Below are 25,771 nucleotides of genomic sequence, written 5' to 3' on the forward strand. Positions count from 1 at the left end.
GAAGTTTAAAACAAGAATGTTAAAAGAAAATATAGTCATCATACAAACAAAACAGAGATCTGAAAGACAAACTGTGCAGAGAAAATCTAAAGTCTCCCAGTAAAACCTGACAAGATTAAATAAAAAAAATTAAAAAAAATTTTAAGACTGTAATGAAGAAATAATAGAGAACTGCCTAGAACTGCTGAACAAGGAAAATAAGTCCCAAAAGAAAGAATTAACAGATCACCTCCAGGAAAAAACTCAAGACTCCTACTTCCTAAACACACACAGAAGCAAAGGAAAGAGCATTTAAATAACATTAGACTATTCCACAGGAGCAGCAAATAGAATAATGAGTTCTGAAAAACACACAGGTTCATGATGCATCCCAGACTGATCTGTCCTGAAAATCTGAGCTTAATGACAGAGAATACAAAAGATGTTTGAAAACAAAGCAGTGTTTGAAACATTTTTTGAAAGAAAACCAGAACTGAAGAGATGATTTGTTTTTCCTTACCATGGAATATTGTGTATTTCAGTTATCTGTATTTATATTTTATCCCATTAGACAAATAGTTCCATGAAGATGTGAGCTGGCCAGATCAGAACTTCCAATCTCATTCAGCTTCCCCTCCTCCTAGTGGATGGCTGCTCCCTGTAGGTCTTTTTGTTGTAACCTTGATTGTAGTGTGGAAATCTCTCTATAAACGTGGCCTTGCATTTCACAGCCTTATAGCATTTCTAAAAACGGAACCACGAGCCCGTTTCTGTAGGGCACCTCCACCAGTATTTACTGCATCCAAAGCACCTGTTCTCTCTTGATAATACTAGTACTATATGTGTATTCTTGTATACTACTAGGGAAACACTTTTGACCTCACAAACCCTTGAAAAGGACATTAGGGATGCCCAGGTGTCTCCAAAATCTGCTCCATGAGCCATCATCTTCTAGTTCCCTGGGCCAGTTTAGGATTAAGGTTAAAGCTGGAGTGTAGGGTTAGGATTAGGGCATCTTTGCCAAGGCAATATATCCAACTTCAAAGTTGTTTCCTACTGGTTTGCAAGTTCCAGAACTTTAGTTTCATCTATCACTGACCCTTAAAGAGTGACTTGCCATGTCTTTGCAGGGAAAAAAAAAGCACATTTAGGGTTAGAATTGGGGTTGGAAGAGGTCCTGTACTGTCTCATCCAAGGGGGCCCAAGGGAAGGGGGCATGAAGCTGCCCTGGCCTCAGTAAGTGTGGCCCCAGACCCCCTTCCCCCGTCTGCTCACCCCATCCACTCCATCTCCAAGGAGGTGGGAAGCTTAGTGCTTCCCATAGCCTCCCCCCAGCATGACCCACCAGGGGTCGTGCAGCCTCTGCCACCCAAGACGTCAGAACGGGTTCCTTCCCATGTCTGGCTCTCTGTAGCCGCCACCATGGACAGAGTCTGGAAGACCAGTGCACTTCTCTCCCCTCTGGATCATTCATTCATTCGCCAAGTCCCCGATCAGGCTCTCCGTGCTCCTTCCAGCAGCTGTGAAGGGGATGCTTCAGCCCCTGCTGCCCATCACGGTCCCACTGATCAGACTCCTCTCTTGAGCATGGTGCCCAGAAGGGGAGAGAAGGTCCCTGGCCAGGGCAGCATGGGGAGCACAGAGCGCCTTCCCAAGAGCCGTCGTTCCAGGCTTAGGCACTTTCCGGTAGGATTCTTTCTTTCAGAAGCATCTTTTCTCGACCCAATAGCGGCCTCACAATCCAACCCGAGATCCCACCAGGCTAGAGTACAGGGGATAAGCTTCTGTGCGGCCCCTATTACGTACCAGGTTCTGTTCCAAGCACTTCATAAATATATCATTTGAACCTCCCTACTCTGCAAGCCAGGTGCTCCCATTATCTGCACTTTACAATTGGGGAAACCGAGGCATTCAGAGGTTAAATGACTTGACCAAGTCACACGGTATCTGAGGCTGGATTTGAACTCGGTTCTTACCCTGCAAACTCTGGTGCCACCCAGCTGCCATTGGCCTGTTTGGCCAACACATCCAATCTGTCCCTGCCCCCTACCATCCCCCACCCCCACAAAGTTTTTCCCATGAACTTTTCACTCAGTCATGACCCCACCTGGATCCCCTCACCTTTCCCAGCTGCACCCCGACATGTGACGCAGAGGTCTCCCCTGACCAGGAGCCCAGGTGAAGGAAACCTGCTCAAAGGCCCCTCCAATCCTGCCCGCTCTGTACACCATTCCCGAGGTGTGAGCAGGGGTCTGCCGGTCCTCCCCTCCCTCCTGGCTACGGGGTCTGCTGATCCTCTCCTCCCTCCTAGCTGCAGGGTCTGCCGGTCCTCCCCTCCCTCCTGGCTGAGGGGTCTGTCGGTCCTCCCCTCCCTCCTAGTTGCGGGGTGTCTCTGGGCTGGGCAAGGACGACCTCAGGGAGAGCCCCCCAGACTGACCCCACGCCGAGGAACATTTAGGGTTTATTGAGCCTGCGTCCACATACTGACCAGGGCTCTTCCAAACGTGCTGATTACATGACCTAGCAGGTGGGCGAGGCGGAGAGGAGAGAAAGGGGGCTTGTAAGCATATGTGATGGGGGTGGGGCTCTGGAGGAGACCCCCCTGCGTGAGGTGCTGAGCACCCCTAGAACTCTATCGGAATGTGGGGTGGGGAGACCCTTCGAGGTGGATCCTTTCAGAAATGAGGATGTTCCTCCCATGGTGCAGCATAGATTCTCTAGATTGGGCTAAATTAATTTTTTTTGGGGGGAGCAAATCCCTCTGGAACAGGTTCCACTGGGGAACCCCGCAAGGTTTTTCAGGGTCCTTCTGAAAGGAGAGAAGCTCTCTGGAGATGAATTCTTCCAGGCCTGGTGGCAGGTCCCTCCAGGAACAGAAGGTAGTTCTACCAGGAATACATCCCCGGGGTGGAAGGGAATGCCTCTGGGACTTAGAAGTGGGTTCCTTGAGGGTGGGGGAGATGCCTCGGGGGAAGAGGTCACTTCAGGATCCGGATGCTCATTTTGTGTTCCACGTTCATCTTCTCTAAGGACTGATGGGGAGAAGCAGAGAGGACGCCCGGTCCCTCAAACACTGGATCCCCGGGCTCCTCAATGCTGCCCCCGAGCCTAAGCCGTCCCAGAGCCCCGCGTCTGCCCCTGGTCTTCACCCCGCCCTCCTGTGCCCTCCGAGTACCCCGGCCTTTGGTCCCCCGGATGCTGCAGGGCACCACTAACCTTGGCAAACTCCACAAAGGACACGGCTCCGTCCCCGTCCAAATCGGCTTCTTGTACTGTGCGGTCTGCAATGACTTCCAGCTGCTCATCCGTCACCTCCACCCCCACCATCAACCTCAAGACCTGGCGGCACCCATGAAAGACAAGGAGGGAAATAAAGGCGCCAGGTGGTCTCTGGATTTTTCCAAAAAGGCCCTCGTCCCCATCCCTCTCCGTATTCAATGATCCATTACTGTCACCAGCCACCCCCACCCCAGTCCCTGTACCCAGCCCACCCACCCCAGCCCAGGACCAGGGAGGAACATGGAGGAGATGGAGAGGAGGCGTCCATTGGCACCTCTGGGTGCACACACACAGTCACAGACACACACATACTCTCACTCTCACACACACACACACTCACACCATACTCACAACCCCTTCCTTTCTAACCTGTAACATCTCTTTCTTTGAGATCTTTCCATCACAGTCCAGGTCATAGAGCTGAAAAGCAACTGGGCGGGGAAAAGGGGAGGTCAGGACGGAGCCCTCAGGACCCCCGGTTCCCCACTTCTCAAGGTCCAGGCCATGCTACAGTCACACAATGGCCAGAACCAAAGATGCTGGTAAAGATCTTGGGGCATCCGGCATCTAACCCAGATTCTGACATCCCAGAATGAGATACTCTCTCCCCAACGGGAGCGCAGTTCCCTCGGGCCACTCCAAGCTGGCCAAGCGCCTTGTGCCCAAATTGTCCCCTGCCAGGGTCCCAGGGCCATCTTCCTATAGAGTTGTTAGACAAGCAGATGCTTGGGAATGTGAGGGATCATTGGAGCTCAGCAGGGGAGATCAGAGGTATCAGCAGCCTCCCGTGCCCCAAGGAGGCTCAGTCCCCTCCCGCCCCGGGCACTTGCCCCTCTATCCTTTCTCGCATCACTGCCCAAGGGCTCTTCTCTATCACTGTTCAGGATACCACCACCCTTCCAAGCTCAAGTCACCGTGATCCCTCACTCCCCCTCTCCCAAATGTCCAATTGGTCACCAGCTGCAGTGGATTCAACTTCCATAGCACCTCTTCCACCCATTCCCTATCTACAAGCACTCACAGGTACCACCTGCTTCAGTACAAAACCCTCCCCATCTCTCCCCTGGATCCTCCCCATCTCTCTCCTGGACCCTCCCCATGTTTGTCCTGGACCCTCCCCATCTTCCCATCTCTGCTGGACTCTCTCCATCTCTTTCCTGGATCCTCCCCATCTCTCCCCTGGATCCTCCCCATCTCTCCCCTGGATCCTCCTCATCTCTCTCTTGGATCCTCCCCATCTCTCTCTTGGACCCTCCCCATGTCTCCTCTTCCCACATCAGCCTGCTCATGGCCCCCAAGCTCCTTGGCTTAAGGCATGGGTCTGAGCATACATCGTTGGCCCGCACAGGGAGGGCTGTTCCTATGGGGCTGCAGAGAGTGGCCAGGCTCCATCAGCTCTCCAGGCCCCCTGGCCCTGCGCACTGCCCTCCCACACACCCGGGCCAGTCAAACGGCCCTGAGGGTGCCTGGGTCTGTCCCAGGAGCCTCTGCTCAGAAGGCCTTCCCTCCTTGCCGCTGTCTCAGAGAAGCCCCAGATGCCTTCGAAGCTGGGCACGGGGCTCTCCTTTCGTCTGAGGTCCCTCCAAACCTTCCCAATTTGGGGAATTTTGCTGTTCTCTGTGCCAATAACATTTCTGGGTACACCATGTTCCCCCAATGTCGGCTCCTTGAGGTCAGGGATATGCCAATTTGGGCCTTCTGGCCCAGGGTCTGGCCAAAGGGAGAGCGAATGCCAGGCAAAGGCTGTTGGATTGACCCAAGGCTTCCAAGGGAATTTGTGGGATGGCAATGGCCATTCCTAATCTGTGTGTCCTGGAGATGGCTCCCCCTGCCCTATCCTTTGTCTCAAGGGGCGTTTACGGACATAAATAAGGGCATATAGCAGGTGACTCCTCTGCCTGGACCTTAGTTTCCTCATGGAGAAAATGAGGGAGCTGGATTGCCTGATGGCTGCCATGGCTGCAAACTTCAGCTCTAGCATCAGGCAGCCCCAGATCTGTCCTCCTCATGTCCCTTTCTTCTGGCAGCCCAGAAATCCAAAGTTCTGCCGAGGAGCGGGGTCCCCATCCTGTCCTATTAGCTGATGGCCACTCTTGTCTGCTCACAGACACCCATTCAGTCCCTCTTCTTCTCCCCTTCTCCTCCTTTTAAAAATTCCCTCCAGCCTGCCCTTCTCCCTCTAAGTCCAGAACTGACCCAGTCTTCTTCCAGCTTCCTGATCCTAGGACCCCCTGTCCAAGACCCTAAACACTTGCCTCCTCATCCTCCTCCACTCCCAAGACCCTTGTCTCTGGTCAGCTCCAGATTTGCATAGAAATAATTGTGATTTGGACTCCTAGCCCTTCCTCATCCTTGTTCAGCTGCAATTCCCCTGTTCAAAATTTTCCTAGTTTGGTCTGGGAAGGAGGCGACCTTCGTGTGCAAGGCCACTGTTCGAATGGGGAAACTGAGGTCAGGAGAGAAGCGACTTGCTAGATCATAAAATGACTCCAGGTTACACAGAGGGAAGGGAACAAGGGAGATATAAAGGTCATAAGGAGGATGAAGTCTCAGGAGACACTCACAACGCAGTTTGTTGTTCCGACTGTTTAGAGGCTCAGGCTTCTGGGGGTCCCTAACGGGATCCTCTTCTTCCAATGGTCGAAAGTGGGCCAGGACCCGGACAAAGCCTCGGAAATCCACACACTGACCCCTGAGTAAAAGAGTAAGGTTATCCTTCCCATGCCTCTCTTCCCAAAGAGGTGGGGACTTCAAGTCCTAGAACCCAGAGCTTAGATCTGAGCCCAAAAGAGTGAATTCTAATGTAACTTTCAACGGGTTCCCTGCAGGCTTTGGCCCTTCCCTGGGTTTTTGTATCCTCAGTCAGTGCTGTTTCCCGGGGCTCCCCATTCTTCCCCAGGCTCCATCGGCTCTTTCCCCAAGCTCTGTCCTCACCCATCTGGGAAAAAGCTGTTGATGATGCGATCCCCTAGAGGATTCATTTCCAGTTCTTTTATGTTGTGCAGATCCATCCGGCTGTTGGGGAAGGGATGAGGAGATTCAGGGTCAAAGGCCTAGCATCTGACTAGAAAGGTCACCTGCAGAGTTTGGGAGGGAGAGGCAGAATAAAGAAGGAAGCTATGGGGTGAAGGGGAAACCCCCCCATCGTGTTGTCACCTGGGGCTGAGGGGTCACAGGGTCAGGAGTCAGGGCTCAAGACTAGTCAGTCAATGAAGGGCTGGGGGAGAGGCTTGGGAGTCCCTGGCTTTCAAGTTTGAGGCGAGGAAGAGGGTGGGCTCTGCTCACCTTAGGTAACCCTTGTGATTCCTGTCCAAGTCCCGGAAGCGGTGATGGAGGCGATTGAGGTTGGCCAGAGAGACTGGAGAGTGGGAAGGGGGAGACATCAGCCGCTGCTGGGGGGCTCGGGAGCCGGGGAGAGGCTCAAGGCTCCCAGTTCCTGACTCGGGGACCAGAGAGTGCCAGGTTTGGGACTGAGGACTCAGAGACCCGGAGTCCCGAAGGGGGCACCGACTGTCTCAGGTTCAGGGCTCAGGGTTGGGGAGATCAGCAGGGACTCGGGATCCAGGAGCAGAGAACCGGGACGCAGGGCAGGGACGGCTGAGGGTGGGGCCGGGCAAGGATCAGACCTCTCTCCCCCCTTCTCCCGCTCAGCTCTCGCCCCTCCCCAAAGCCCTCGGGGAGAATGACCGGGAGAGCCCTCCCCTCCCTCCCTCCCGCCACAGGCCCTCCCCTCCCGTCCGGGACAGTCCCCTTCGACCGTTGTGGGCTCTGGCCGCAAATTCGGGCCGGACCTGGCTCCTGCCCGGTACCCACGGAGCTGGGGCCCCGACCCGTCGCCCAACTTCAGCCCCCGAGCCAGGAGCCTCGGACCCCTGGGTCCCCAGCGGTCCCACTCACAGCCGGTCTCCTCTTGGATCAAGTCCAATTCGGGTTCTCGTTCCAGGTGAGAGCCCTGAGATCCCATGGCTGCGGCGCTCCCGAATCCAGGGCGGATCCCGAGGAGTCCAGGGTCCGGGGGCCTGGGGCCCGGCCGGGATGGGCTCAGGGCGGAGTCCCGCCAGGAAGCTCTGCCTCCTACACTTGGCCTGGGAACCCAGGCGTCCCGGCAGCCCCGCCCTTCAGGAGCTCCCCTCCGTCCGATTGGAGCCGCCGAACCCTGGAAAGCTAGTCCTCCCGCACCGGGTTCGGAGGGTCCGAGGTGTCGTCCAACCGCCTGCGGGTTGTCCCCGCCTCGAGAACCCTGGTGTCCGGCCTCCCACCCGCCGCGGTCTAAGCTTGCCAAGGCTACAGAAACAGAGGTTTCGCCTCAGGGCAGCCCCGGGCAGAGAAAGTGCGGGGGCCGAGACAGAACAAGGGCAATATTCAGATGTGAGCTTCAGAAAGCCCCCTCAGGGGGACGGAGGGATGCGCTGGAGGACGGGAGAGGGGAGGGAGGAGGGTAACTCCAGGCGAGAAACAGACCAACTCCCAGGGGAAGGGGCTTGGGGGGGAGGGATGCCTCCCCCCCACATACCGGCCAAAGCCTCCTCCTGAAAAGGCCCCGCTATCTCCCCCCAGCCCCAGCCAGAGACTGCCCGACCTGAACCTCGACCAGGAGGCAGAAATCAAGACTGGAAGCGAGGTGGCCAAAGGGAGCGTGAGATAAAGTCAACCTGCAAACGGGGAAACAAGGAAAAGGAGCAGAGGCGCAAAGGAGAGCCCAGAGACCCGAGAGGCACCCCAGGTGGACGACACCCCACAGTGAAGGGCAAAGAGAAAAAGGCTGGTGTTCCCGGTAATGAGTTAGACATCTCTCCCTCTGTCTCTCTTCCTCCTCCTCCTTCTCCTCTCCCTCCTCTTCCTCTTTTCTCACTGTCTCTCTCTCTTCTCTCCATGTCTGTGTCTGTCTCTCTCTTCTGTCTCTCTCTCTTTACTCCTCCTCCTCCTCCTCTTCTGTCTGTCTGTGTTTCTGTCTCTCTGTGTGTGTGTCTCTCTCTGTCTCTTTCCTCCTCCTTCTCCTCTTCCTCTTCTTCTTCCTCCATCTCTGTGTCTGTCTCTCTGTCTCTGTTTCTGTCTTGTCTCTCTTTCTCTCTCTCTCTCTCCCTCCCTCTCCACAAACAGAGAGGTTTTGACCCCACACTTACAATGGAATAATAGCCTTACTGAAGGATAGATGCAGTCTGTCCAACTCCTCTGCGTGGTGGAGATAAAAGAGACAAATATCTGAGATGTGAAGGCGAGAGTAGGAGGGGAAAGAAGAGAGGAAAGGGCCTAGAGAAGGAGGAGAAGGAACTGGGGCGGGGGAGAGGAAGGAGAAAGCCACTGGGACAGACGGACAGAGCCAGAGAGAGCCTGTCCCCATTTAGGGTTCTACAGAAGAGGGTGGGGCAGTCAGAGAAGCAGAATCAAAAAGATAAAAAGAATCTGGCAAAAACAGCAATAACGGTAGTCACATGAGGGAAAGAAACCAAGAGATACCCAGAGATCTGGCAAGGAGCACAAACCCCCACAGAGAAGGGCCGGAAAAGAAGCCTCAGGAAATGTCCAGAAGTCAGTGATGGTCACTGACTCTGAGTGCCAAATGCCTCTAAATTTGGGGAGAACTGAAAGACCTTCCTCCTCCTTCCTCCTCTTTCCTCCTCCTCCTGCTTCTGCTCTACTGAGCTAGCCCATCCCACTTTGGGCTCTAATGGATGCTTAGAATCCCCCCACCCCAACACCAAACTAGAGTTTGCCCTCCCTCCTCCCAAAATGATCCCTGACTGCGCTGCTCTCTAGTGGCAAGCATAAGCTCCCTCCTCCTCCATCAGCTTGCTTTTAAAAAGAGCCTGAAAGACTGGATGGTCGTCTCCAGAAGTCTCCTCTTCCTCAGGCTCAGCATCATCAGTCCCCCATAGCCTCCTAGTACAACTTGAAAGCCTGCATAAGGTAGACTTGGCTTGCTGCACTATTTTGCAGAGAATGGGTGCAGTGGAGAGAAAAAGCTTGGGAACGAGTGAAAGAAAGAATAAATGAATGAAGAGTACTCAGCATTGTGTGAAGTGCTGGCTAAAGTGCTTTGCTCAAGTTGTAGGACTTTCCGTGAGCCAATTGGGAAACAGCCAGTTTAAGGGTTAATGAATTCTCCTGCTCAGCTGACATTATTTGTAGCTTTAAAAGAATTGATGTCAACCACAGCAAAGTGTTTTCAATGCCTTGTGGTCTCCTTCAGATGGTAGTGGCTTTAATAGTGAATATTTGAAAGGGAACTTAATTGTATTTTTTTCTCTTGTGCTAATTGGATTCTGGGAAGGAAGTCAGAGTACCTATAAAGTTGTTAGAAAATGTTCTTAAAATCACCCTTTGCATTGTTTGAGTCATTTATAATTAGAATCTGAAGCAAATCAAATTAATCATTTTAAAATTTTTCTGGATAAAACTTACCCTATTAATCACTAATCTAATAAAGATCAAACTATGCTGGAAACTCTAGCTAAAGAAGGTAAAGTTAGGGGGCAGTTAGAGTGCTGGCCCTGAAGTCATGAGGCTGGGAGTTCAAATCCAGTCTCAGACATGCAATACTTGATCGATGTGTGACCTTTAAGAATTTTCATTAATTTCACTTGCATTCAACTACATCACAGCCAGGACCAATTAACATTTAGAAAGTACAAAAATTAATGAAATGCTCTATATGAAGTCTGGAAGTTGTGAAGATTGGTACTAGAAAGGATGCATATCAAGGTACGTATTTGACTGAAAAAGATAGGGCTGAACATAGTACATGTAATATAACAAATGCCATGTTTTTCTTATGAATATATTATTAGAAAATATAATTCAACACATTAATTTATATCTTTTATCAGGCAGAAACAATGAAAGCATTTGCATTCTTTTTAGGAGAACTATATAGTTTTATAGAAGACTAATTTTACTAGTGAAAAAATATCATTTAAGTGAATTGTAAAGCATGTGATTGAACAATTTGGTAATGCTGTAGATAACACAAGATCAAACAGTATTCTAATTAATTTCTTTGATTCTACAAAGAGTTAGAAAAAAGTTATTAGCGAATTAACTACAAACTGACATATCTGCTAGCCACTTTGGGATGAACGATAAAATAAAATAACAAAACAATAAACAAAAAAATAAAACAAATGCAAATCAATCCAAGAAGATCCGGCCACAGAAGAATAAAAGTAGTCAGCAGGAATTTAAGAGCCCAAATACCCACCTGGTGGGCCTTAAGGAGTATGACTATAAAGTTCTGTCAGGAGAACAAGGAATTAGACAACAGAGACCTTAAACTCTCAGACTTGGCAAATAGACCACGGGGTATAATAGTTTCACTTGTCTATGCCATATGAGAGGCTTTGCTGGTGTTCCTCCTTCCCCTGAAGGAAGAAACAACACTCTTTTGTTCATTGTGGCCCATTCGTATTTTCTGAATGTTTTGTTATGTGATATCTGAGAATTTTGTTGTGTTGTTGAATAATAAACCTTTAAAATATTAAAATATTTTAAAAATATTAAAAATACTTAAAATTTCAAATATTAATAAAGCCTGTCTGAAGGTATATAGACCTTTGGATTCCCCTCCCCTTGGACTTTACAGCTTCTTCCAAAGGAAGATTAGAATGTGATGGACCTCCCTGAGCTTGAAGGTACACATCCAAGTGCCAGCTGTATTCAGAGAAGTCACGTGAATCTGACATGCAAACCTTCCCTTTCTAAATTTTAAGCTGTGGATTTCCAAGAAATAAATATATATATTTTAAAAGGGGAAGGAGGAGCTTATAGTTCTACTCAGCACAGATGCTGCTGCAAGAGGTTCAGTTTCAAGGAATAGCATTTGTATGATGGTAAGAAGTAGTTTAACAGTAGATCACACACCAGATAAAGGTAACACATTTCTTGGAAAAAGTTAGCAGATTGATGTGCAATTGAATTGATCAAATGGGGGTTGAATTGCAGTTACAGGTTAGATTATCTATGGATGCAAGCTTATCAAAAATCAACAGAATAATGGGAGGATCTATTGACAATATGGAATTCACAATAAAACGTTTATTTGTAAATTTTGTGCTAGATATCTTTTCTATCAGTAGCCTATTCTCATCTGTGTCCCCCTACCCAGGCTACTTGTAAACATTTGCAGCTTTCCAGAATGAGAGGAAAATTCACAACCATCTTCTGGCCTCAGGAAGTTTTCATTTCCATGAGGGGAAACCTTGCAGAAAAGAGAAAAATGTTTCAGTGTGGGAAGTGGAGGCCTCCTGTTGATGTGATCATTGCTCCCAGGGCAAGAGGTGGGGTCTGGGAGATCGGGGAAGGGTTGGACGTGAACTGAGATAGTAGAGCTGGGCAGAGAGCAAAGGGCACAGCTGGCTTGGAAAGCAAGATAAGATGGGAAACAAGGCTTATTGGTGCTGTCGTTCCAGTCCCATCTGAGTCTCTGAGAGCTCATTTGGGGTTTTCTTGGCAAAGGTACTGGAGTGGTCTGCCATTTTCTTCTCCAGATCAGAAAAGTGAATCCAACAGGATAAACTGACTTGCCAGGGTCATGCAGCTTGTATGTGTCTTAAGGTCCAAGGTGAGCTCAGAAAGATGTCTTCCTGACTACCAACCCAACCCTCTATGTACTATGATTGCCCCTTCTGCCCAAGGGGCTAAGAGTTGCAAAGTTAAGTGAATTAGATTGGCAAAGACATGAGCCTTACAGGTCCAGCCATCAGGAGAAAGCAGCAGGGCAAACGAAGATGATCAGAGTGAAGGTGACCAACTGTGAATCATGGTTTAGCCTAGGTTCAAGTTGGGTGCTCAATCCCTCCTGGCTCTGTGATCCAGGGGAGTCACTTCATTCCTCAATGATCCAGATAAGTCTCTGATACTGGGGGGCAATGAAGGTTCTCATCTGCCTTAGGTGAAGAGCCATCACCAAGAATTCCCTAGGCATAGATCAACATCTCACACTGTACACCAAGATAAGGTCAAAGTGGGCACATGCTTTAGACATAAAGAATGATATCATAAGCAAATTAAGAAACAAGGGATCATTTACCTGTCAGATCTATGGAGAAGGGAAGACTTTATGACAAACAAGAGAGAACATTATGAAATATGAGAATTTTAATTGCATCAAACTAAAGAGATTTTTTGCATAAAGCCTATGCAATCAAGATCAGAAGGAAAGTAGAATGCTGGAAAACAGGTTTTTTTATGGTCAGTGTTTTTGATAACGGCTTTATTTCTAAACTATATAGAGAATTGAGTCAAATTTAGAAGAACGCATTTTTTCCTCAATAATGGTCAAAAGGATACGAATAGATACCTTTCAGATGAAGAAATGTAAGCCATTTATGGTCATATGAAAAAATTCTCTAAATCACTATTGATTAAAGAAATGCAAATTAAAACAGCTCTGAGGTATCATCTCACACCTATCAGATTGGCTAATATGATAGAAAAGTGATAAAAGGGGATGTGGGAAAACTGAGACACTACGGCATTGTTGGTAGAGTTGTCAACCGTTCTGGAGAACAATTTGGACTGATGACCAAAAGGTCATAAAACTGTGCATACCCTTTGATCCAGAAATATCACTACTAGATCTTTATCCCAAAGAAATCATAAAAAATGAAAAAGGATCCACGTTTGTAGCAGCTCTTCTTGTGGTGGCAAAGAATTGGAAACTGAAGGGATGCCCATCAATCAGAAAATGGCTGAATAAGTTGTGGTAGATGAATGTAATGGAATACTATTGTTCTATAAGAAATGCTGAGCAGGAAGATTTCTTGAAATGTCTGGAAAGATTTTTGATTTGATTTTGATGAATTGATGCGGAGTGAAGTGAGCAGAATCAGAAGGACACTGTACACAGTGATAAAAACATTGTGAATGATCAACTTTGACTTAACTTCTCAGCAATAAAATGATCTAAGATAATTCCAAGAGACTTGTGATGGAAAATGCTATCCACATCCCAAGAAAGAACTATGGAGTCCGAATATAGATCAAAGGGTACTATTTCCATGGTTTTTGGTTTTTTTCTTCTCAGTTATTTTCCCTTTTGATTATTCTTTCACAGCATGACTAATGTGAAATATATTTAACATGATTGTACAATATATTAGCTTGTTTGCTACCTTGGAGAGGTGAGGGTGAAAGAATTTGGAACTCAAAATCTTATAAAACTTTATGTTGAGAACTATATGTGTAATTGTGGGGGAGAAATGCTATTAAGTGGGTGGGAAACTTTTTTTAAAAAAGAAACTGAGGGGAAAGAGAATTTCCATACACAGATGAAATAAGTCTAGATGACAAGGATAATAATAATTGACTCCAAATCCTTCTTAATTGAGAGCTGTTTCTCATATTTGGTCATTTTGTAATTTCCCTTTCTCAGCTTCATTTGCTTATTCTTATCAAAGTTACATGTGATAGCTATGGTCTCCTCCAAGATTATCCTTGCTTCTCTTCTCCCTCTATTTTACTTGTGATTTTATCAGTTCTCATAGATAATTCTCATCCTTATGATGATAATTGTCAAATATATTTATTCAGTCATCCATCATTTCATTTCCAACATTTCAAATGTTGGAACTCATTACTATCTCCCAAACATCCCTCTTTCTAATTTTCAGGGAATTTTTAATTCCTTATTATTATCAAGGATACCACCATAGCCCCACTCACCTATATTCCCACTTTAGGGGTAATTCTTACTTTTTCCCCACTCCATAAAATCAGCTGTCAAATTTTACTGTTTTTTTTTACCTTTATAACATCTATTGAATATATCCCCTTTTCTCTCCTCTCCTTACCCTTCTCACTTCAGGTTTGGAAAATTGAAATAGATGCTGATTCGTCTCTCCCTACGTGAGTCTCTCTTCCAAATATCCAACTGATCTTCCTAAAACACATCATCCTCCAACTCAATAAACTCTAGAGATTCCCTATTACTTCCAGGACCAAATATAAAATCTATCTATCCCCTCCAACCTTTTGAGATTTCTTAACATCCTTTACTCCAGTATATCTCCTGTGGGTCCAGTAACTAATGATTCTCTTCTGGACAGAACTCTAATCTCCTAACTTAAAGCATTTTCACTGACTGCGACTTTTGTCAGGATGACATCTAAGAGGAACGATGAACGAACTGGTTGCCAGAGTCAGAGTGAAGAACATCTTGCCAGGCTAAAACACTGGGAAATACCCACTAAGATAAAATTTAATGGGAGAAATACAAAAACTATTGTACAGATTGTGGAAGCATTTGAGTTTGTGGTCCACTAATACCACCACCACCACCACCACCACCAATCTTGATCCTTTTTTTTTTTTTTAAACTGAGTCTAGACATTGTTTTGAATACTCTTTTAGTCATCTGTTCAGTTCTGAATCCACCAAATTATATATATATATATATATATTTTTTATTATAACTTTTTATTGACAGAACCCATGCCAGGGTAATTTTTTACAACATTTTCCCTTGCACTCACTTCTGTTCCGATTTTTCCCCTCCCTCCCTCCACCCCCTTTCCTAGATGGCAAGCAGTCCTATACAAGTTAATTATGTCACAGTATATCCTAGATAAAATATATGTGTGCAGAACCAAACAATTCTCTTGTTGCACAGGGAGAATTGGATTCAGAAGGTAAAAATAACCCGGGAAGAAAAACAAAAATGCAAGCAGTTTACATTCATTTCCCAATGTTCTTTCTTTGGGTGTAGCTGCTTCTGTCCATCATTGATCAATTGAAACTGAATTAGGTCTCTTTGTAGAGGAAATCCACGTCCATCAGAATACATACTCATACAGTATCGTTGTTGAAATATATAATGATCTCCTGGTTCTGCTCATTTCACTCACATCAGTTCATGTAAGTCTCTCCAAGCCTCTCTGTATTCATCCTGCTGGTCATTTCTTACAGAACAATAATATTCCATAACATTCATATACCACAATTTACCCAACCATTCTCCAATTAATGGTCATCTATTCATTTTCCAGTTTCTAGCCACTACAAACAGGGCTGCCACAAACATTTCACCAACTTATATTTTAATCTACCCAATGACTCCCCATCCTTTCACAAGGATTTCATGAGAGGTTTCTATCAAATGGAAAGCGTTTGATAGCTCTTTCTCTGGGATTGAACAGCATTTTTCATCATAAATCCTTCAATTATTGTTGCATCAATGCATCATTGTATTGCTGAGAAGAGCTGTCATTCACATCTGATCACCTTTCAATATTGCTGTTACTTTGCACAGAGTACATTTCATTTTCCATCAGCTTATGTCTCATCTTTTCTGAAAGCATCCTGTTCATCATTTCTTATAGGACAATAGTATTTCATCATAATCATATACCACAATTTGGCCAACCTTTCTTCAATTGATGGACATCCCCTCTCAATTTCTAATTCTTTGCCCCCAGAAAAGAGCTGCTATAAATATTTTTTGTACATCTAGGTCCTTTTTCTTTTTTTATATCTCTTTTGGAACATAGATCTAGTCGTGGTATTGCTAAATCGAAAGATATGTGTGGTTTTATAGCCCTTTGGGCAGAATTCCAAATTGTTTTACAGAATGGTTGAATCAGTTCACAACTCCACCAATAGTGTATTACTGTCTCATTTTCCCCACCCCCCACCATTTGTCATTTTCCTTTTCTGTCCTATTAGCCAATCTGATATGAAGTATCATATTACATCAGAATTGTTTTTATTTATATATTTCCAATCAATAGTAAAGTAGAACATTTTTCATATGGCTATAGTTAGGTTTGATTACTTCATCTGAAAACTTCATAAGTTTTTTTTTTATCATTTATCAATTGGGGAATAACTTATTTTTGTAAATTTGACTCTTTTCTCTATATGTTTGAGAAATGAAGCCTTTTGTTCTCTTCTTTATAATATAATGGTTCTCTCTGGGAGCAGGTGTCTTGGGGAGGTTTTCTGGAGGCAGCCTTAGTTTTGGTTCAGATCAATAATCACTTCAAATGCAGCCAGCTAATAAAATCCAAACGTTTATTTCTTATCTCTTTCCGTGGGCCTGGTTAGCTTTCTTAGAGGCCTATCTCTCTGCTTGGTTCCAAGAGCTCTTGCAGCTTGTCCTTTGCCTCTGCTTTCTTCAGCCTCCAGACAACACAAAGGTGGAAGATGGAATGAATCTGACTCTGTATCTGAGAGTGGGCTTCTGTATCTCCCAGAGTGCTCTTTGGCCCTGAGAGCTTCTTGCTTATATGCTGTTCACTAAGTACACACCAATCATTACATCACTGGGAAACCATTATTTGTTGTATGATTAAATCAATTCTAAACTAGATTTAAACATTGTCTCCTCAATTCCACTTAGTACCTTGTTTCAAGTTCTGGCCCATAACATCTCCTCGTAGGATCAGATCAATCATACTGAACCATGCTAAATTAGATAATTATTGTCTCTATCAACTCTAATGAGTTAACACTTTGTAAGGATTCCAACAGAAATTTGTTTCAAAATTTTTTCACAATTACTTTTGCTAATCATATTTTCCTCTATCGTTCTCCCTATCCTGGTTAATCTCTATTCTCTTTCTCCTTTCATCTGGTTCATATTTATCTCATACCTCTGTGCACTCACACACACTCACACTCTCTCACTCTCTCTCTCTCTCTCTCTCTCTCTCTCTCTCTCTCTCTCTCTCTATATATATATATATATATATATTCCTTCTAGCTGATCTAATAAGTTCTTATAAGTTGCAGGTATCTTCTCATATAGGAATATAAACAGTTTAACCTTAACCTTATTAAATCACTTATGATTTCTCTTTCCTGTTTACCTTTTTATTCTTCTCTTGAGTCTTATATTTGAGAGTCAAATTTTCTATTCAGCTCTGGTCTTTTTATTAGGAATACTTGAAATTCCTTTATTTCAATGAATATCCATTTTTTCCCTGAAGGATCATACTAGTTTTTCTGGGTAAGTGATTCTTAGTTGAAATCCCAGGTCCTTTGCCTTCCAGAATATCATATTCTAGGCTCTTTGATCCATTGATGTGGAAACTTCTAAATCCTATGTAATATTGACTGTGACTCCATGATACTGGAATCATTTCTGAATGCTTGCAGTATTCTCTCCTTGACCTGGGAGCTTTGGAATTGGGGTATAATATTCCTGGGAGTCTTTATTTGGGCTTTTCTTTCATAAGGTGATAAGTGTTTTCTTTTAACTTGGTTCTAAGATGGAGGGCAGATTTCCATGATAATTTCTTGAAAGATGATGATGTGACTTTCAGGTAGTCCCATAATTATTAAATTATTGCTCTTGAATATATTTTTCAAATTGGTTGTTTTTCCAATGAAATATTTCACATTTCCTTCTATTTCTTCATTCTTTTGATATGATTTGATTTGATTTTGATGGCTCATGTAGTAATTAGCTTCAACTTGTCCAATTCTAATTCTGAAGGAATTACTTTCTTCAGGGAGGTTTTGTACTTCCTTTTTCATTTGGCCAATTTTGTTTTTAAGGCATTTTTCTCTTCCATCAATTTTTGTGTCTCTTTTTATCATTTGGCTTTATCATTTATCTATTTTGAGTGTTTTTCCTCCAATATTTTTATGTCTCCTTTACAAAGCTATTGACTCTTTTTTTCATGATTTTCTTGCATCACTTTCATTTGTCCTCCCAATTCTTCTTGTAACTCTACTGTAGCAGTTTTGACTTCATTGTCTTGGGTTTGTATTTTTGAGCTTCCCTTTCATCAAAGTAACTTTCTATAGTTAATTTTTTTTGTTGTTGTTGGCTCATTTTTCCCAGACTATTTCTTGACTTTTAATTTCATGTTAAAAGTTGGACTCTGCTCCTGGAATGGAGGGATCATTGTCCCAGGCTTCAGGATGCCTTTTTTTTTTTTTAACTATTTTCAGAGCTAGTTCTGGGTGTCTGTAAGTTTTCAGTTCTTCCTTGGTGGTAGGGTCTAAGCAGAGGTGTGTTTACTATTCTCCTAACCTGTGCTGTTCTGTGAGTGACCACACTTGCTCTTTCAGGTCCTGGAACTTTAACCATGGTTCCTGCTCTCCTGAAAGCTAGTGCTAGGGCTCCTTCCTGCCTGTGATCCTGACCCAGAACTTCGAGCCAGTTCCACAGAGTGACAGGAAGAGAAGGGTGGGATGGATTACTTACAGACTGAACAAAGATTGTCATGGATGCCAATCTTCTTACAACAGCAAAAGTCCATTCTCTTCCCCCTCCCAAAAAAAAGAGTTTGCATTTGTTAAGTCCTATGTATCAGGAACTAGGCTTGGTGCTGACAGCACAAGTATGATCCTGAGACAGGTCCTGGCCCCAGTGAGTTTACATTCTACTAGAAGGATATGAAACATTCAAGAGAAGTAAGTACACGATAAACCCAAAAGAAAGAGAAAGTGCTTTGGGGAGAAGAGCACAAACAAATCAGGGAATAAGAAATATTTTGGAGACGAAGGGAGGGAAGAAGGGGGAAGAGAAAAATCTTGAGAGAGACAAAGACAGTAATAATTGTTAGTATTTATGTTGTGGATTTTGACCTAGTCAATTCCATCTCCATTATTAGAGTAATGAAACAAGCCCATCATGCCTCATTTGTATAGGATAATGTGAAGCTGGAGCTCTCCCAGTTTTCTAATCCATCCTGTCTCCAGCTTCTGAGATTGTCTAGTTAGGCTCTTTAAACAGTCTTTACTCAGACAAAACTTGTCTTTCTGGATAACAGAGATGCTCCAGAACAGATTTTTGCTCAAAAACTCAACCCACTCCCTCCCTAGATCTTGCCTCCCTCTCTATCTCCTTTGCCTATTAAAAAATTGTGTTCCCCCAAACCCATTTGCTCAGTCAGTGGGACTGCTTCCTGTGTTGTATCTGCTTGAGTCCATAAAGCTCTTTTCATGTAAAATAAAGAGCACTGAAAAAAGTTCACATCCGGATTTACTAAGGTGTCCTGCTGGTTGAAAGCTTTTTCACATTCTTTACATTTAGATGATTTCTCTCCAGTATGAATTATCCAATGTTTAAGGTTTGAGCTGTACAAGGAGGCTTGCTCACATTTATTGCATTCAAAGGATTTCTCACTTTTTATTATGTGAAATTTGGACTTCAGCTGTAGGCTGCTTCAACATCAGTACATTCAAAGGATTTCTCTCCAGTATGAATTTCTTTATGCTTTTTAAAGTTTTCATACCACTTAAAAGCTGCTTGCATTTATAAAAAAAGTCCATCTTCTCTACACAAACATTTTTACCAAGTGTTGCTGGGAAGTAACAAGTCCAGGAACACACCATCTCTATAGGACTAGCCAGGAATATCCCAAGGACAAGGGATGTCATCAAAGAATTCTATGGCACAGTGATGAAGAACAGATCACTGTAAAGGGCTGAAACTCTGAGTAGATGCACTGGAATCAGGCAGCCGAGCACTTAAGGCTAATTACTCATTGGACAATACTCTATTAGCATATGCTTGGAAAATGGTCCTTCCCACTGTTCTGTGCTGGCTTGATCTTTTGGTGTATATAGAGAATTGTAGGAGGGATTAGGGGGTGGAGAGACAAGCCAGAGTCACTTTGGCGGTTGACGAGGAGAAGGGAGGTTGTGGAGATCCTGCATCCATCCCCTTCACTTCTACCCTCAAAGACCAAGAATAAAAACCAAGGACTTTTGCTTATCCTGACTCCGGCTGATTCTAAGGCATCCAGGGTGCTAAGGCGGTCTTCACAAATCACATAGCAGGTGGATGTCTGAAATGTGTTGGGTGGAGTCACGGTGATGACCTTAGGAGAAATCATGTTCAGGAATCCTGCAGGAATTAAGGTTATGATCTGTGTCAATTAGGGGGAACACTGAATTGAAAGTATAGTGAAGATAGAAGAAAGGAGGGGAACAGAAACTGGATATCAGTCACACAGTTTACTGAATAATCTTCATTCTCTCCCTACCACATGCCCTCCTTCATTTTCTGATTTTTTTTGCTGTTTTCTCTTTATTCCTTAGGTCTCTCTGTGTCTTTGTATCATTTTGCCTCTGTCTCTCCTTCTTTCTTCTGTATGTCTCTTCTCTATACTGTCTCTGTATCCCAGCTTATCTCTGACAATCTCTGCAAAGATGGTTCCCAAATTTCTAGACCCACTGCTACATTTTTTTTCTCTGAACTTCAAAACCAGATCATGCTTTCTATGGCTGATTTTGGGGAAACCAAGTGAACAATTTTACATTTATCTTTATTGAATTTCATTCTACTAGTTTCAGTGCAAACCTCTATCCTGTCAATATCCTTTTAAATACTAATTGTTTTATTCAACAGGCTAACTTTACCTCTCAGCTTTCTGTCATATGTAAATGTGATAAGCTTACCATATATGCCTTTTCCCAAGTGATCACAAGTTACCCAGCCCAGAGCAAAGCACAGATCTCTGGGACATCGCATTGGAAACTTCTTGCCATGTTGCCCTTGAACCACAAACAATGACTCCATTGGTCCAGCCATCCACCATTTTGATGATGAGAGAGGATATAAGCTCGGACAAACTCAGCCAGAATCAGAACTTGGGAAAACAGACAAGTGATGGCAGGCTCTCCTCCTTCGCTTCTCCACTGAAACCGAGATCCAGAAGGCCTCCAGAAAGCTGCCCAGCCCCAAGTGAAGGAGATAGGACTTTGAAGGAGACAATAAAGGATTTGGACTTTAACCCCTGGCTGCACTTGTGGTAATTATTGAACTGAAACAAAGGCTGCTCCCAGAGACCGCAAGAAAACCAAACAGAGAACATTACGATTTATAGAGAACATTACACACTGGCCTGTTGGTGAAGCTGCCAAAGAAGAACCTGAGAGATTAGCATGATCTGTTGCTTTTTTAAAATTTTAATAGTATTTTATTTTTTAAAATACATGCAAAGATAGTTTTCAATATTCACCTTTCCAAAACCTTGTGTTCTAGATTTTTTCCTCTCTCCTCCCCACCACCACTCATAAGACAGCAAGCAATCCAAATATAAGTTAAACATGTGCAATTCTTCTAAACATATTTCCATATTTGAAGCATGATCTGTCGTAAGAGAGTAACTATCGGGGCATCTAGGTGGTGCAGTGGATAGAGCACCAACCCTGAAGTCAGGAGGATCTGAGTTCAAATTTGGCCTCATATACATTTAACTCTTCCTGGCTGTGTGATCCTGGACAAGTTACTTAATCCTAATTTCCTTGGGAAAAAGAGTATGACTATAACAACCACTTCCCTATCTGGACATTCACCAATCATACTGTCATTGACCCATTCTAGAATTTTCCCAGAAATCAAAGTCAGGCCCAAAAACCTTTTATGGACATCAGCATATTTTTTCTTTGCCAATCCCGTGCTATCTTCCCCTCTTCCCTTTAGTATCACCTTTCCTGTAGAGCTCCCACCAGTGGCTGAGGAACTAACTTATCAGAATCCAAAGATAGAATGAATCTGGGCCAGGTGCCTTGAATTCATCTGGTAGCTAAATTGATCACACTCTTTCTTATATTGGGGATGAACTCCTCTTGGTCATTTTTATTCTGTCACAGTCAGAGTAAAAGTCACAGTCCATTATAGAAAGGCAAGACCAAAATGAGCACTAAGCAGCAGTGCTTCCTTTTGATGGCAGGTTTCCAATATTCTGTCTGCCACAGGTAGAGCCAAGCATTTATCCCTTCCTCGATGCTCCCTTTTCTCTTGACATTAAAAGAATCCTTTGTGTCGTCCTAAACTTCCCTCACCAAGATCGGTCCCTTCTGAGTTTTACCCTTCACAATAGTTTTTAGCACAGTCCTATTCCCTATTCCCATTTGCTTACTAATGCATTGTAGGATAACCACCATCACAGTCTCCACTCGGTTTCCACCAACTATGTGGTTGTATAGGCTCCAGCTAAAAAATCTGCTCTGGAGCATCTCTGTTATCCAGAAAGACGAAGGATGGGCAGATGGGGTCAAGATTCTGCTAGAAGCATTAGCATTTTCCTGGGAGCATCAAAGACTTTGCTTAACTTAATGAAATGCATCGTAACTCAGTCTGGTATATTTGTAACCCTCCAGCTCCCACAAGAGGGCCACATTACTATGTAAGAGACTTGTGCTTGATCCAGCTATAAATAAAGGCACGTCACTACCGACAGGAGCATCTGCTTCAGCAGTCCCAAGCCCACTAACTCATGTGCCCAGAAAGCTGAGCGCCAGGAGCTCTCACCTCCCCAACCATGTAGTTCCACTCTCTGTGGCTGTCCGTGGTGCTGAGAATCCTTCTCTAAGTCTCCAAGCCAAATACTTCAAGACTTTCCACAGCTGCCCAAAGTCTCTCAATCCTTTCAAAGTTGTATCACCAGCATATTCTCAATCTGGCCCAACTCATAGGCCTGACCTTCTTTAGAGCCTTTTCTTGGTCTAGGGGCATGTGGCACAGAGATGTCTGTATGCTGGGATTACAGAATCACTCAAATCAAGCTTTTTAGAGACTTCTTTTTTTTTTTTTTTTTTTTTTTTGTCCTTTTCTGGCTGGATTACAATTTTCTACAAATCTTATCTGCAAGTTTTGCTTAGACAGTTAATGTCTTGTGTGGTTGACAGCTTTAAAATGACCAAATGCTTCCGAATCCCTCTCTTTCCATGCTGCTGTTGTACACCTGTCCTATACCTAGCTTTTGGGAGTCAAAAGTTTCTAAGTCCACAAACATTTGCTAAATGCCTACTCTATGCCAGGTAGCAGGGATTCTTAGAAGGGCAAAAACCAATCCCTCCTCTCGAAGACCTCATAGTCCAATGCAGGAGATTAAATACAAAGAAGGCGATGCATGCATATGGATGTTCATACACACACACACACACACACACACACACATACAGGGATAATATCAGAAAACATTAAGAAGGACTAGGGAAGACTTCTTGAAGAAGGTGAAATTTGGAGAAATCCAGAGAAACTTGGAAGAAGAGAGAAGGAGGGAATTGTGATTTCTAGGCATGGGGAACAATTGGTAAAAAAAAAAAAATGCCCAGAGTTGGGAGATAGAGCCTCTTTTTTGAAAAACAGCAAAGAAATCAGTGTCATTGAATTTCAGAGTATGTGGAGGAGCAAAAGGATATGAAAAAAAAACTCTTTTTCAAGCAGGGCCAAGAGATCATTATATACTTCAACAACAATACTATATGATGACCAATTCTGATGGACTTGGCCATGCTCAGCAATGAGATCAACCAAATCATTTCCAATGGAGCAGTAATGAACTGAACCAGCTAAGCCCAGCGAAGGAACTCTGGGAGATGACTAAAAACTATTACATTGAATTCCCAATCCCTATATTTTTGCCCACCTACATTTTTGATTTCCTTCACAGGCTAATTGTACAATATTTCAGAGTCTGATTCTTTTTGTACAGCAAAATAACAGTCTGGCCATATATACTTATTGTGTATCTAATTTATATTTTAATATATTTAACATCTGCTGGTCATCCTGCCATCTGGCTGAGGGGGAAGGGGGAAAGAGGGGAAAAATTGAAACAAGAGGTTTGGCAATTGTCAATGTTGTAAAGTTACCCATACATATAACCTGTAAATAAAAGGCTATTAAATTTTTAAAAAACTGTGTTTCAAGGGGCATTAAAAACCAACCAGATCATGTATTTGTGATCCTGGAAATAACAGGGAATTATTAAGAAAGGGAGGGAAGATTAGTTTTCCAGCCTAATGAAGGATGGACTGAAATGAGGACTTGAAGCAAGATCTGCAAGAAGCTATTGCAATAATTCAGATATGAGATGATAGGGAGCTGCACCAAGGCAGGAGCAGTATCAGAGGAGAGGAGGGGACTCCAAAGGGTGAAATCAATAGGACTTGGAAAAAGTTTGGGTATAATGAGGTGAAAAAGTACGGGAAACCAAGGATGACATCTAGGTTGAAAAATTGAGTGACTGGAGGATGGTGGTACCCTCAATAGCAATAAGGAATTAAAAGGAAAGAGTTTAGGGCAAATGATAATTTAGTTTGAGGCACATTAAGATACTTATGAAATAACCAGTTTGAGATGTCCAATAAGCTGCTAGACATCAGCAGAGACTTGAAAATCATCAGCATAGAAATGAGGATTGAAACCCTAGAAACTGATGAGATTACCAGTGAAATAGCTGAAAGATAAGAGGATCCAGGACCGAGCCCCATGGGGCATCTACAGTCATCAGGCATGACTTAGGGGAAGATTCAGCTACAGAGACCAAGCTATAATGGTCCTCAGCAAAACCTCCTGGACCAAATTTCTTTACTCCCCTCAGTTCTGCCATAAAAGTTGCTCCTCACTCAGGTCCATGTAGATTAATTTAATTTTTATGTATTATCCTAAGGGGAGGAACTAGAATTCCTTTGTACTGAATATTTAGATGCAATTAACAGCTCCTAATTATAATTTAGGGAACAATGGGCCATGATCCCGGAAAGATATTTCACTTTTGGACATTAATTTCCTTGGTATATGAACCCATAATTTGGTGGTTAGATCAAAGGATTTGGAGAATTAATATTTCTTGCAGATTTCCTAAATGTTTTTTTTTTTCCCAAATGGTTCAACTCACAATTCCAACAGCAATGAATTAGCATGCCTAATTAACATGTCTTGCAACAACCTTCCAGTGTTAATCTCCCCACATCTGATAGATGTAGTAGTGTATCTCAAAAGAGTTTAAATAATCTCTTAATTGTCTTTCAGTCTTCGAGGCCTGGATACTGGACTTGAGATTGCTGACTACTCAATTCCTCCACTCTTTCTTGGCTGGATTTAGGACACTGCTCTCTCTGTGTTCTCCTTCTGTCCTGCCTTTTCTACAATCTCTTGATGCTTTATCACCATATCACAACCTCCAACCAACGGTGTCCCGCCAGGCACTGTCTCTCTTCCCTCAACACTGTGTCCCCAGGTTTCTAGTCTGTCCTATGAGCCCCAGTCACATATAATTGGCTTGCATGCTTCATAAATTAGCATCTCAAAGTCAATATGTTCAAAATGATGTTTTCCTTAAAATCTAACCCTTTCTTCAATCTATTTAATAAAGGAATAAAAACAATTTCTCTTGTTTTTGGCAATACATTTTATTCCATTTTTTAAAAAAACATTTTTATTTAAAGTTTTGAGTTTCAATTCTATCTCTCCATTCTTCCCCTCTTTTCTCACTGAGATAGCAAATAATCAGATGATACATGTGCAATTATGTAAAACATTTCCATATTAGTCATTTGTACAAGAAGACTTAAATAATTGAAAGAAAAGAAAGTGAAAAATAGCACGCTTCAGTCTCTATTCAATTAATATCAGTTCTCTCTGGCAGATAGCATATTTCATCATGGGTCCTTTGGGTTTGTCTTGGATCATTGTATTACTGAAAAGAGCTAAATCATTCACGGGAGTTCACTGAACAATATTGCTGTTACTGTGTGCAATGTTCTCCTGGTTCTGTTCACTCCACTGTGCATCAGTTCATGTAAGTCTTTTCAGATTTTTTTCTTTTTT

The 25,771-nt window shown here is 43.8% G+C and overlaps 2 protein-coding genes across 2 annotated transcripts; one reads left to right on the plus strand and one right to left on the minus strand.

The window, feature by feature from the left end:
* Positions 1 to 1,401: 1,401 nt before the first annotated feature.
* On the plus strand, positions 1,402 to 25,320 carry LOC111719491. Its single transcript, XM_031949155.1, has 5 exons — positions 1,402 to 1,665; positions 3,184 to 3,362; positions 6,981 to 7,626; positions 7,816 to 8,032; positions 24,974 to 25,320. Exons 1-5 carry the CDS (start codon positions 1,402 to 1,404, stop codon positions 25,216 to 25,218), a joined length of 1,551 nt encoding a protein of 516 aa, XP_031805015.1. The 3' UTR covers positions 25,219 to 25,320.
* On the minus strand, positions 2,631 to 7,405 carry CHP2 (calcineurin like EF-hand protein 2). Its single transcript, XM_031951225.1, has 7 exons — positions 7,156 to 7,405; positions 6,544 to 6,616; positions 6,193 to 6,273; positions 5,823 to 5,950; positions 3,628 to 3,689; positions 3,196 to 3,318; positions 2,631 to 3,011 (listed from the first exon to the last, which is right to left on the minus strand). The coding sequence occupies exons 1-7, from the start codon at positions 7,220 to 7,222 to the stop codon at positions 2,958 to 2,960; spliced, it is 588 nt and encodes a 195-aa protein (XP_031807085.1). The 5' UTR covers positions 7,223 to 7,405; the 3' UTR covers positions 2,631 to 2,957.
* Positions 25,321 to 25,771: the final 451 nt, after the last annotated feature.

Source organism: Sarcophilus harrisii, chromosome 1 (assembly GCF_902635505.1).
Source record: "Sarcophilus harrisii chromosome 1, mSarHar1.11, whole genome shotgun sequence".
Taxonomy (NCBI): domain Eukaryota; kingdom Metazoa; phylum Chordata; class Mammalia; order Dasyuromorphia; family Dasyuridae; genus Sarcophilus; species Sarcophilus harrisii.

Bases quoted from the DNA above. Each gene is read 5' to 3' on its own strand.
- CHP2 (XM_031951225.1), bottom strand. From the start codon at position 7,222: ATGGGATCTCAGGGCTCTCACCTGGAACGAGAACCCGAATTGGACTTG. The intron at 6,617-7,155 runs GTGAGTGGGACC...CCCACTCTCCAG, and splicing joins GATCCAAGAGGAGACCGGCT to TCTCTCTGGCCAACCTCAAT. The intron at 3,690-5,822 runs GTGAGTGTCTCC...TTCCCCGCCCAG, and splicing joins TCGGAACAACAAACTGCGTT to TTGCTTTTCAGCTCTATGAC.
- LOC111719491 (XM_031949155.1), top strand. From the start codon at position 1,402: ATGGACAGAGTCTGGAAGACCAGTGCACTTCTCTCCCCTCTGGATCAT. The intron at 7,627-7,815 runs GTGAGCTTCAGA...ATCTCCCCCCAG, and splicing joins AACAAGGGCAATATTCAGAT to CCCCAGCCAGAGACTGCCCG. The intron at 8,033-24,973 runs GTAATGAGTTAG...ATTGTCTTTCAG, and splicing joins GAAAAAGGCTGGTGTTCCCG to TCTTCGAGGCCTGGATACTG.